The following is a 12,376-nucleotide window of genomic DNA, read 5'->3' as shown; positions in this document are numbered from 1 at the left end:
TTTATTAATGTTTGTTTTTCTCTACCAGCGTTAGGAAGGCCAGTGGTTTCCTAGTTATGCTTGTTTTCTGAGGAGGTGCCTCCATGGCCACCTCAGGGGGGAAGAAGAGATCTGGGCTCCCCACCTCTCTGTCAACCGGGACGGCTCCAATTTTATTTTATTTTATTTTTTTTTCAATTTTAATTCATACAGTGAGCCTCCAGGTGAGATATTATTTTAACAACAATGATGAACAACAGTATTGGGTTTTTTAAAATTTCATTGTATGTGAGAGTCCAAATATTGATGCTGCCACTGGGTAACTGGATTTTAGGCAAGATATTTTGCCTATCCACCCGTCAGTTTTCCTACTTGTAAAAGGACATAACAACAGTACATAACTGAAGGTTGTTGTGAGGATTAAGTAGACAGAAAATGCTATGTGTTAGGTGCTGTCATCATTACCTCATTTAAATCCTTGAAATGGCCCCTCTGAGGAGGACAGTATTACTGCCCCTTGCATAGATGAGACAAGTGGGGCTTACAGAGATTCTGTGTCTTGCTCAAAGTCATAGACCCTAAAAGACAGAGCTGGGATTCAAATGCAAATCTAGGTGATAGTGGAGCCTATACCCTTTATTTTACGTAGAGGTGAAGTGTAGGTGAAGTCCACAGATAAAAAGAAATTTGAAAATATAGCTTTCAGTGAGGACATGGGGCTCAAGTTCACTTCTTTTTTATGTTGACTTTTTAAAAGTTTAACATTCCGAAGCTGCTTAAATAAAATCAGCTATTTTAAATGGCATATGCATCATTTCCAAACAAAGGGAAGAAGACACAGAACGATATAAATTAGTGTGGGAAGAGAAGCAGAAAGATTCATCTAGATCAATCATGCCTTTTACATTAGCAGAAATATTGCAAGGACCCTCAAGAACGCACTTATAAATTCATTTTGAAAACTCCTGAACTGGTTTCCCCTCTTGCAGCTGCTACTCCTTATGTTGTATGCTGCATTAAAAGAATAAAAAAATCTGCCTTCCCCATAGGCCCAGCGTCACCCTTGACCTCCTGGGTTAGCCGGGAGCACAGGGAGCTTCACAGCAGACATCTGCCCTGGGCTCTTAGATTGCTACCTCAGGTCCTGCAGGGATAGTCCTTTATCCTTTATATTTGGAGAAAAAGATGTGTTTCCTTTTATGGGGTCACAGTGTTGGCCCCTATTTATCTTTCCCCATTTTACTTTGAAATATTACAAATACTAAAACAAAAATCACCTCCTAATGTAAAAAGCTCCCTCTATTGAAGTTTCCTGGTCTTCCTTCATGGTTGTTGACTTACCCTCAAATACTCCAAACTTCATAGGTCAGTGGGGCTTAGGAATCTCCAACAAAGTTTCACCATGTCCACACTCACTAAGCTATGTGGTCGCAGTAGGATTTTCCCAGAGGAAAGTGTAAGAGCTGAGTTCAAGTCCTGCCTCAGCGAGTGGCTGTGTGACTTTGAGTACGTTGCTTTCACTCTCTTCTGTCCCAATTTTAACAAAGTTCAAACAGTGATGATAATAATCCTTCATCCATCCACCCAACCACATTTACTAAGCATAGGTACTTCAGTGCTGTTTCTCAATATCTGGGAAAACGAAGGTGAACCGTATGACATTTCTAAATTCAACTGCTCACCGTCTCCATCAGGAGACAGACATCTAAACAGATCAGAAGCGAAGAGAAAAGGAGGGACCCTGACAAGAGATGGTTCTGTCTGAAATAGCAGCTGAGGAGGCAGGAGGAAGTGACCAGGAATAAGAGATTCCCAGCCTTAGTTGGAAACCACCCATTTTTCTACCTCACAAAGCTATCGAGAGGTTCAAATGACATAAGGAATTTGAATCCTTTGAAAACACTAAAGAGCAATTTCCACGTGTGGCAATTGCTGTGGCTGCCCCGCCCGTATCCCCTGCCTTTGCCACTTGGGTGCGAACTGGGGACTTCAAGCTCCAGCACCTGCACGTCTCTGCCTGAGGGGTTGTTCCTGCCTCCAGAGCCCGCCTGCTTTGCACCACCTGTGCAGCCAGCAGCCTGTGCCAAGGCATCAATGCCCCCCTGCTCCATGCCCAGCGCAGCCCTCAAACAAACAAATAGCACCACTCCCTCAGCCCTCGGCTGGAATAGCCAAGGCCCGAGTGCTATACGAACCGCCAGAATTTCCCCAGCAGGACTGAGCCCCAGTCGTCTACAGTAGTAACTTGTTTGATGATGTGCCATTGATTGGCTGCCTTCCCCTCCTGTGCCACTTCCCTACTCCCTCCAGCGGGGTTTTCTTCACCTGCCAAAGAAATACTTGCACATGGATCCTGATCCCGGGGTAGGCTTCTGAGAGAACCCAAACTAAGACAAGATGTAAGCCTTTTTTTTTTTTTTTAATTGTTATACTCTATCATTTTGAAGTGTGGCCAGAATCATATACACTATTTTGCATGGAAAAAGCCTGGCTTTGTATTTATAAATCCTCTTCTGCATAGTTAGGATTTGATCCACGTTAGCCATTATAACATAATACCTGCCTAAGAATTTCTTGAATCCATCTGACCCACCCTGCTCCGGCTGAAGCTTTTATCTCTCACCCGGATTTCCACAACATTATCCTGGCTGCTCCCTCTGGCTGTAGTCCTTCCTCCGACAAATCCATCCTTCTCACCGTCTCCAGAGACAGCCACTAGAAAGTAATTCTGACCAGACCCCTCTCAGCCCAAACAGCACTAGTGTGCAAATTTTAAAAGGCTTCTGTTACTGGTACCACTTTAGTTCCATCTAACAGAAAATTGTTGTAATACTCTGGTGTCTGTAGAGCAAGACGCTTGATGGTCATTTTCAAGGAAATTGACAAAATAATACACAAATCTGCAGTGTCTCTGATGTGTGATGCCCACTTCAATGTGCATCCTTTTGCACTGCACAACCTGTACAACTGTACAGAACCACCCTGGTTCTGCGAACTCCCTGCCTCACCCATAAACTCCTTGCCTGTTCCTAGTACATAACATGAGGTTCCATGTTTTCATGCTTTTGTTTATGCTGTCCTCTCTGCCTGGGGGCACTGACCTTCTCCTAGCCTATTTCTAATGATTCTTTAAAACCAACTGAGCATTTCCCTTTGCCAGGAATCATGGTTGAACCACTCTCATATAGTCTCCTGTTCCTTGTCTGTGTCCCCTCTAACTCTTCACTTATAACTTAATTTTTATGCTTCACACACTGAGTTATAATTAGCTGTCATGGTTTGTCATCTGCAGTGAAGGCCATGCCTTCTCCCTCTTTGCATCTGCAGCCTCTAGTGGATGGCTTGGCCTAGAGTCAGATCATAGAGAAAGCGGTGGAGTGTGGACATTATGAGGGGAGGGCCTGCAGTCAAACGGACCTGGGCAACTCTTGTCCCACCATTTGCTAGCCATGTGACCTTGGGCAAGTGATCTCACATCTCTGTATCTCAGTTTCCTTGCTGGTAAGATGGAGATGACATCATTACAGATTAAATAAGCCAATGCTTATAATTAACATAATGCCTGATGGCAGGTACACAATACATCCTAATTATTATTTGTATTATAAGCTCAATAAACACTTGAGAATGGAGGTCCCTCCCTTTATACAAAACAGGCAGTCCGCTATGAAAAACATACTTTTTGTTTGATCCAACTGTATAATCAGAATGGTGGTGAACACTTTACATATGTTAGTATATTTTGTCTGCACAATCATTCTCTGTGCTAGAAAGATTTTACTCTTGGCCTACAACAAATGAAGAGACTGAGAAGAGTGATCTGGGGCTTGCTTTTCAGTCAGAGGCTGGACCAAATCTGGTCCGTGTGGGTCCAGGCTTGTGCTTTTAACTGAGCTAAAGGAGGAGACTTGGCAGTCCCACTGCAGCCTCAGAAAGTGTGGGTGCCGGCGGACAGGGCACAGGCGGGGATGTGAAAGGGGAACCCGATAGAGAGCAGCTTGCTCAAAGGCTCGGCTCACTGGCCATAAATACCATAAATTCAAGGAACAGGTTTTTATGGGTAGTTTGAAGTGTTCCTGTGTAGAAAGTCAGAAGATGAGATTAAAAGGGAATAGTGGACACAGAGTAAGGAAGGATCCTGGGTGCTACGCAAGGATTTCTTTATCTCGAAAACTCTCTAAAAGCAAAGAGACACTGAAAGGACTGATCACACCAGGTGCTGACAAACAGATGTCAATGTCGAACAAACAGAGCTCTCATTCACTGCTGGTGAAAATACAAAGTGGTACAACCACTGTGGAAACAAGTTCAACAATTTCTCCTAATGTTAACCGTACACCGATCACATGACCCAACCATTTTACTCCCAGGTATTCACACAAGAAAAATGAAACCGTATATCTACAGAAAGACAAGAATGTTCCTAGTATCTTCCTTCCTAAGAGCCCCAAACTGGAAACAAACCAAATGTTCATTAATAGAAGAATGAATGAAAACGATTGTGTTGTTCTCACACCATAAAATAGTATTCATTAATAAAATACAGTAGACTAGAAAGGCACTGAACAACATGGATAAACCTTAAAATAATATGCTAAGTGACAGAGGTCAGACTGAAAGGCATATGCTGTATGTTTTCCTTTATATTAAGTTTTAGAATAGGCAAAGTTCATCCATAGTGATAAAAATCAGAATAATGTCTGCCTGTTTGCTAATGGGGTGGGGTTAGTATGACTGAAAGGAAGCATGAGGGTATTTTCTGAAATGATGGAAATGATCTATATCTTCATGGTGGTGGTGGTTAATAGGTGCAAGATTCTGTCAAAACTCATCAAACTGTACATTCAGATTTTGTGTATTTTACTGTATGTAAAATAGATGTTGAAAAAATAAAAGTAGCCAAAAATAGATCACAAAACAAGGAACTGTGTTTGGTTGTATTACCTACAGATTGAGTGTAAACTATATTCTTATAAATCACACCAATTTACAGTTCAGTAGAAGAACTTGGCTATGGAACTCTCACAAAGCTTCTCTTCCTTTCTAATTTAACAAATATTAATTGTTTTAACAAATATTTATTTAGTTCAATGCTACCACTCAGGATCTGGGTGACTGCACAAATGACTCTCAGTGCCTTGATTCACTCATCTGTGCAATGGGGATAGTAATAGTACCTACCGCATGGGGTTATTGTGGGGACTGAAGGAACTAATATATGTAAAACTCTTAGACTTAGTGCTTGCACATGGTAAGGGTTAAATAAACGTTAGTGATTCATATTATTACCCTCGGTTACGTGCCAGGCTTGTAGTATATAAACAGTAATAGGACATAGTTTCAGTTCTAGAAAATTTATGATGTAGAAGAAAGGATGAACAATAAACAGGTAAATGAATATGCCTGATATGATCACAGAATTTGAAAAATGCTTTGAGTACATAAATGACTGACTGGCTTGGAATGGAAAATCCATTCAAAATGAAAATAATCAGCCACCTAAATCAAATCAAGTTCAGATAGTCATTTATTGTCTTTCAGTATTATTACTGTAATGATGCCTCCTATTCTTGGCATCTGAAATTTAGAGCTCCCAGGCCTCAGGCCTGTGACCTTTATTTTCCTGTGTCCTGGCTCATTCCTAGGTGACCTCACCCTTTCATGAAGAGTTCATGCCTCTGAGCCCAGCATCATGCCTGAACTCCCATGTATACGAGTACATCTAAATCCAAATTCGCCATTCTCAGTCACCCCAAACTGCTTTTCCCGCAGTTCTCCCCAAGGCAAATCCCGAAGCCAGTCGTTCCTAAGAGCACGATGATGTCGTTCCACCTAGACTACTACAAAAGCTTCCTAAGGGATCACAGTGTTTCTACTCTTGCTCCCCCAGAACTATTCTCAGCACAGCAGCCAGGTAACCTTTCCAAAACATTAACGATCCATGGCCTTCCTCTGCTTTACCCTCAGTGGGTTTCCTTCACCCTGTCCTTTTCATGGCCTATGAGGCCCGAGACAATCTGCCCCTGGACTACCTCTGTTCCCTCCTCCCCTACCCGGCCCCCCTACTCTCTCTCTTGCTCCCTTCTCCAGCCACACCAACCTCTTTGCTCTCTCTTCAATATACCAGTCAAGATCTTACCTCATGGCCTTTGTACATGCTGTTGCCTCTGCCTGGACTATTCTTCCTCCAGATAGCCTCATGGGTCCTTCTTCCCTGACTTTATTCAAATGTCTGTGCAAATGCGAGCATCCTAACTAAAACAGCACATACACTCCCACCCCAGTCTAACTGCTTTGCTCTGCTTTTTTTCCTCTAGTGCCTGACATTCTATTTTATTGGTTTATTGCCCTAGCTTGAATATAAGCCTTATGGGGCAGAGTCCTTGCATCTTTTGGTCACAACCCCAGGGCCTAGAATGATGCTTGACATACAGTAGATGCTCAATTGACATTTGATGGATGAATGAATGACTATTATCTTAATTTATGCAGAATTTCACAGTTTACAAAGTAGTCACATATACAGTGTCTTAATAAGCCTTTTAACCATTTGTGGGATAGGCTCTGTTATATCCATGTTATATCCATTTTACAGATAAGTTCTAAGTCTGCTTACTATTTTTGAAGTCCCTTGTTCAAGGTCATACAGCTCTTGGCCACATAGGTCAAACCCTGGTATTTTGCCTTCAAACCCAGTTTATTAATCATAATCATAAAATATTATTAACAATAGTTAACAGTCTGTTAGTACTCTTCCTGACACTTGTAGTATCTTTTTTAACAATGCTTTGAGGTAGGTACTCTTATGATTGCCATTTTACAGACGAAGAAAATAAGTAACTTACCCAAGGTCACTGAACTGCTAAGTGGTGCAGTCAGAATCTGGGTCCTGGATACTTGACTCCAAGGACTTGTTCTCAACCAACTAGCCCACTCGGCACAGCCTATGAAGTGAAAAGAACTAAGTAAACTGTGGAACACAAATGGACAAGTATCAAATTTGTTTTAGGACTTTCTGCCATTCTTAAGCTTTTTGCTTTTGGAGCACTTAGCAGAACTTTTCTCTTTCTTTCAGATCATAAAGTGGAGAGTTGTACCTCCAATGCAATTTACATTATGTTGTTTTCTGCTTTTCATCCGTCTTTGAAATGTTTGAAATACTTGTTTCTGAATTGAGAAGTCACTTCAGATTCACAGGCAGCGCTCGTGGATTTCCGGGAGTTTGTCCTTCCAGTAGCTTCGTGGTGCCTCCGTGGCCAAGTGCACAGGCTGCTTTCACTCTGAGCTTCAAATTCTGCCTCCTCCTCCTCGCCCCATGACATGCCTTGTTTCATAAATTCTCGCCTTCAGTGTATTACATAACCCACATTGTGGAACACTCAATTTCTATTCCTTTCCTTTCCTTTCTTTTTTTCAAAAGTAGGAATCTATTTGATTGGATGTGATGGCACCGGAGGCAGAAATGTGGCAAAATTTTAAGTGGTGAGAAATCTATCTCAGCTACCTGGATTTTGGGAAGCAAATTGTGATTCCCTGACTCACTTTGTATTGAACTGGACAAGGTAGATGAACTAAAATAGCTTTATTGGCTTGTCTTCTTATCTCCAGGTCAAGCAAGTGTCTGCAGGGCTGCCTATTTTCTTCTCTTTCTGGATATTCAAATTATTAACTTAAAAGTGTGCATGGAGCTACACAAACACAGGTGGGTACCTTTAAAATATTAAACCCCTTAGATCTTAAATAGGCAAGCACTCAGACGTTGAAAAACCAATCAAGTATTTTCATTGTTTCCTAGATAGTTCTTTAGAACATAAAGGTTCATAGCGTTTATCTGGGGATAGACTGAGTTCCTTCAGGGCAGCACATGATCTATTCATCCAGGTATCCCCAGCATCTGGCACATAGTAGGTGATCCCCAGAGCAGATGCTTAACATGGTAGGCACTTGATAAATACATGTTGAAGTTCTAGTACTGTCTTTTATTGCCACCTTGCAGACTTGTCTCACACACTTTCCATGCACGCGTACACACACACACACACACACACACGTGCGCGCTAAGTTGTGAGCTCCTAGAGGAAAGGATCTGTGTCTTATTCATCTCTGCATTCCTGAATATAGAACCACCAGATAGCAGGTGATAATTAAATTATCACTGAATTGAACAGCACAAGGATTTTAACTTTTGTTATTCGGTTCATCTGCCCTTCCCCCACCCCACCTTGTCCATTTGGCTCTCAGGCCAGACTGCCTAAAACCATCACATCAATCTAATCAAATATTCGAAAGCCAGAGACCTTGAAATTATTTAAATCAAATTCAGAATTACATTTTTAAATTTACTCCGGCCATCTCATAAGTAGATTTAGCAACTAGCTAACTGCCATCCCAGGAGGGAAAAAAAAAAAAAAAAGCATAAGCCTAATGAATGTGGTCAGACATACCGTGTAACAGATGTCCAACGTGCTGCCATGAGCTTAAATCATAAATATGATGGCTCTGTTTGGCATAGCAAAATATATTAGAAGTGTTTTATCGGTCACTGGGCAACTTGCTCGATGGGAGGGGAATGATCCTGAAAAATGCAGGAGCTCTGTCTAGTAGCATCTCAGAAGGAGCCCTGGAGAAACACAGATAATCGGTTTGCAATGATTCATCAAGTTGGTCCTTTGTTTCCCTAATTTGAGTGTCAAGTGCAACCATACAATAAAGAATTGCCAAAACCCGATAAGATTCTCTTCTGGCTGCTGCTTTTCCTGCCCTAACAACTGGTACTATTCATGCCTAGAGCACAAATTGAATAAATAGCTTCAAGGCTGGCAATGTTGGACCGTGTTTTGAATTTTTTGTTTTTCCTTAAAAGGCTAAATCTTATGTGTGTCTTGCCTTCCCCCAAACACATGGCATGGATAGTCACTGTGGTACCAATAATTTTAACTTTCTTAATACTAAGTATGGAAGGATGCCTCATAAGTTAAAAATAGTTCCTGTTGTATCATCAGTGGAGCAATGGATTACTGAAGATTAAAAAATGATTGTAATGCCTTTTTTGGCCTTGAGAAAGCTCTTATTGTGCCTATGGTTCAGTTGGCCTGCTGATCATTTCCATCTTAATGTAATCTTTAACATTACGCTGCTACAGGTGAGGTGTTAAGTAATACATTAAGACAACTAGTCTCACTGAGCAATTTCACAAGAAATATGTTTTTAACTAAATTAGACATTTAACAAATGCCATTTGTAATTCAATGCAGGAGGGGAGAATGTCCTTAAAACAAGCTATTGATGTGAATTTCCCAACATAGGACAATATTTAAAAAAAAATTTTAATTGACATTCTAAATGTGAGATTATGTACTGTCAGTGCAGTAGACCAATACAAGGAGAACACCAAAGTCCTTAGGAGTCTTAAAAAATAAGCAGTAAGCAGTTTTATCTCTAGCAGTCAGAAATCTTTCCTCACAATTAGGAAGAATCTACAGGTCCATTTAATCATGCGGCTATGATGTGCTTGCTCAATGTTTCTAACACTTTAAAATCATTTAGATGAACGCTAGAAACCTCAAAGCTCGAGAGAAATATAGATTGTAATATTTAAAACAAGTAAATGAATTAAACAATTTAGATGAAAATTTAGATATAAAGGTTGCAGGAGAGTAACTGGATTTAAAAAAGTAAAATAAAGGGGGATATCAGAAAGCCTACAATTGGACAACTGAAATAATAATAATTTTTTTGAAAAATGATTTCCTGACAGATTCCCCATGCTATGAACATAAATGCAAAAACTATAAATAGGGCTACTGACATTTGGGCAGTTGACTTGTTTTTATCAAAATTACAAAACAGAATTTAGTTTGCCAATTTTCAAACGGCTATCATGTTCAGAATCCAATTGGGTTCTCCTTCCTTTTTACTTGATGACTTCATAAAAGATAAATAAGCCCTCGGACCAATAGGTGGGTACACTGGCACTGTTAACTCTCTCGCCCCAGAAATTCCAGTGGGCTGAAAAGATTATTATTTGGGGGCGGGAAAGGGGGATGCAGAGGTCTTTAGGACCCAGCAGGCGGCGGCAGGCGGCAGTTGTGTAGATCACTGAGAGACTACGAGGGTCCGGTTCAGTTTTAATTCTGTTTCTAATCTCTGCAACAGCCGCGCTTCCTGGGTCCCGCGGCTCTCCTACCCACTCGCGGCCGGCGGCCGAGCGAGAATCAGAGCCGCCCGCCCCCCATCACCCACCATGGAAACCCTCCAAGAAAAAGTGGCTCCGGACGCGTGTGCCTGAGGATTCCTCACAAAAGAGGTGCCCAAAATGAAGACCCTGATGGTGAGTCATTTGTGGCAACTCCTCTGGGCAGAGGCGGGGACCCCCGGGCGCGGCGTCCCCGGGGCGCACCGGAGAGCTCCAGAGGCGCCTAACCCTGCGCCGCGAGGTCGCCTGTTACAAAGGGACAACTTTCCACCTGCTCCGTGTCCCCTTCCGGTTCTCTGGTTCTGCCTGGCTCGGAATCCCAGAGCCGGGATGGGAACTCGGGTTGCCTCGGCTTCTGGATCTCAGGCGAGAGGTCTGGGGACCCACGGAGAGCTGGAGAAGCGGTGGAGGGGTGGGCGCATGGCTCGGGGGATGGGGGATGCCCAAAAGCAACAGCCTGGCAGAAACTAAGAGGGGAGGGGAAGGGGGGACCTTTGCAGACTTTCTTGGTTTGCTTGTCGGATTTCAAACTTGCAAAAATCGCCGAGGTAGAGCCCCGCGGGTCCAGGAAGGACCGGGTGCAAGGGCTAGAGGTTCCAGCAGCCGAGCTGGGGGAGGGAGGCCCCTCCTCAAAGTACAAGCCCACCTCTGCCCTCGCCACCGGCGCGCTTTCCCTCGCGTAGCCGGGCGCCGCGCACCACCTGCCCTCTGCCGAGAGATTTGGGAGGTGGCGTCGGCCGAGAGCAGCTACGCTCGGGAGCATCCCCTGCCGTACGCGCAAGGACGGTGCCTCCCCTGCCCCGGCTGCGCGTGGGGGGCTAGGACCCGGGCCACCTCCCGCCTGCCCCGGACTTTCCCCCGCGCGTCTGACCGTCTCGCGCGTGTCCCTGCCGGCGCGCTCCTCCGGCGCTGGCTCTCAGCGGCTCTCCTCTGCTCTCTCCCGCCCGCCGGCAGCGCCATGGTCTGGCTGTGTGTTTAGCGCTCACCACCATGTGCACCAGCTTGTTGCTCGTGTACAGCAGCCTCGGCGGCCAGAAGGAGCGGCCCCCGCAGCAGCAGCAGGCAGCGGCGACCGGCAGCGCGCAGCCGTCGGCGGAGAGCAGCCCCCCCCCGAGGCCCCGGGCCCCCGCGGGACCGCAGCCGCTGGACGGATACCTCGGCGTGAGGGACCACAAGGTGACAGCTCGCTCGCCAGCGCGCACGCCACCCAGCCTGGGGATCCCGCACACCTGAGCCTGCCCCTTCCCCGGGGCTGGGAGGCGCCGTGAGTAGGTGCCGCTCGGAGGCTGGAAGGGGGAGCGGACCCACTGGGGTGGGGTGGGATAGTTCCTTCTTGGCGTGAATTCCTGTTGGAGTCGGAGGTAAAGTTTTTCAGGGAATAGGGGTGAGACGAGTGGACCCAATGCCAAATTTCCTAACAGGAACCGGCCCTGAAAGTAGTACCTTCTGGTCCCCAGAGCTGCAGCCGCGGGTGGGTGCTGGGTGCCTGAAGCGTCGGGTTTGGCCGCCAAGTCGCGCCCTGGTGTGAGGAGAGCCGGGATGGCGCGAGTAACGGCGGGAGCATTGGCCCGCCGGAAACTGGAGGGTGAGCAGCAGCCAGTCCGCGGCCGCTGCTCAAAGATTCCCCTCTGATCTCGCCTTCGCATTGCTCTGGGCAGAATTACCACAGCCTCGGGGAGCGGTCCCAGGCAGGCGCGGAAGGCTGGAGGCACAGACTCAGCTTCCATTGGCTTGAAACTCCTCGTTGAGGGCCTGTTTTTCTCTGCCTTCCGGGAAGCCGTTGCATGGCTTGGCTAATAATTAATAAGATGGATTTTTTTTTTTTAAATTGAGCCTCCTTTCCCTCAAATAATAAATCTCTGGTTTCAATGTGCGAAGCCTCTGTAAGAATTCTAATCAAGTTTCCTGATTCTGAAAAGATATTTTAATACATTTTAAATTTATTCCCCATTATCTGAAGCTGCTAATATGTTTTTATTAAAACACAATTCCACTTTGTATCTGCTCTATAAAGGCTGGAGGATTTCTTGAAACCACACAGCTATTCCGCTTTTTATATTACTAGATTTTATGCTTGTGAACCAAAGTATTAGTTAGCAGGTGGTTCTTTTGCAGGAAAAGATGGGTCTTTACCGTTCATGAAAAAGTCAAACTTTTTTTTAAGTGACAATCAGAATATTTCCACTCATTTGTGCAATGCAT

The 12,376-nt window shown here is 44.5% G+C and overlaps 1 protein-coding gene across 1 annotated transcript; it reads left to right on the top strand.

Moving 5' to 3' along the window:
* The first annotated feature begins 10,294 nt into the window (after positions 1-10,294).
* On the top strand, positions 10,295-11,806 carry LOC121101956 (alpha-N-acetylgalactosaminide alpha-2,6-sialyltransferase 5-like). The gene is made up of 3 exons (XM_040626587.1): positions 10,295-10,309; positions 11,129-11,364; positions 11,632-11,806. Exons 1-3 carry the CDS (start codon positions 10,295-10,297, stop codon positions 11,804-11,806), a joined length of 426 nt encoding a protein of 141 aa, XP_040482521.1.
* The last annotated feature ends 570 nt before the right edge of the window (positions 11,807-12,376 follow it).

This window comes from Ursus maritimus, unplaced genomic scaffold, assembly GCF_017311325.1.
Source record: "Ursus maritimus isolate PB19 unplaced genomic scaffold, ASM1731132v1 scaffold_12, whole genome shotgun sequence".
In the NCBI taxonomy this organism is placed as follows: Eukaryota; Metazoa; Chordata; class Mammalia; order Carnivora; family Ursidae; genus Ursus; species Ursus maritimus.
Note: the sequence above shows the minus strand (reverse complement) of the source record. Positions and strands in the feature narration are given on the sequence as shown.

Excerpts from the sequence above, each read along its gene's own strand:
- LOC121101956 (XM_040626587.1), top strand. Across the intron at positions 11,365-11,631 it reads CACAAGGTGACAGCTCGCTC|AGCTGCAGCCGCGGGTGGGT; the intron begins GCCAGCGCGCAC and ends TCTGGTCCCCAG.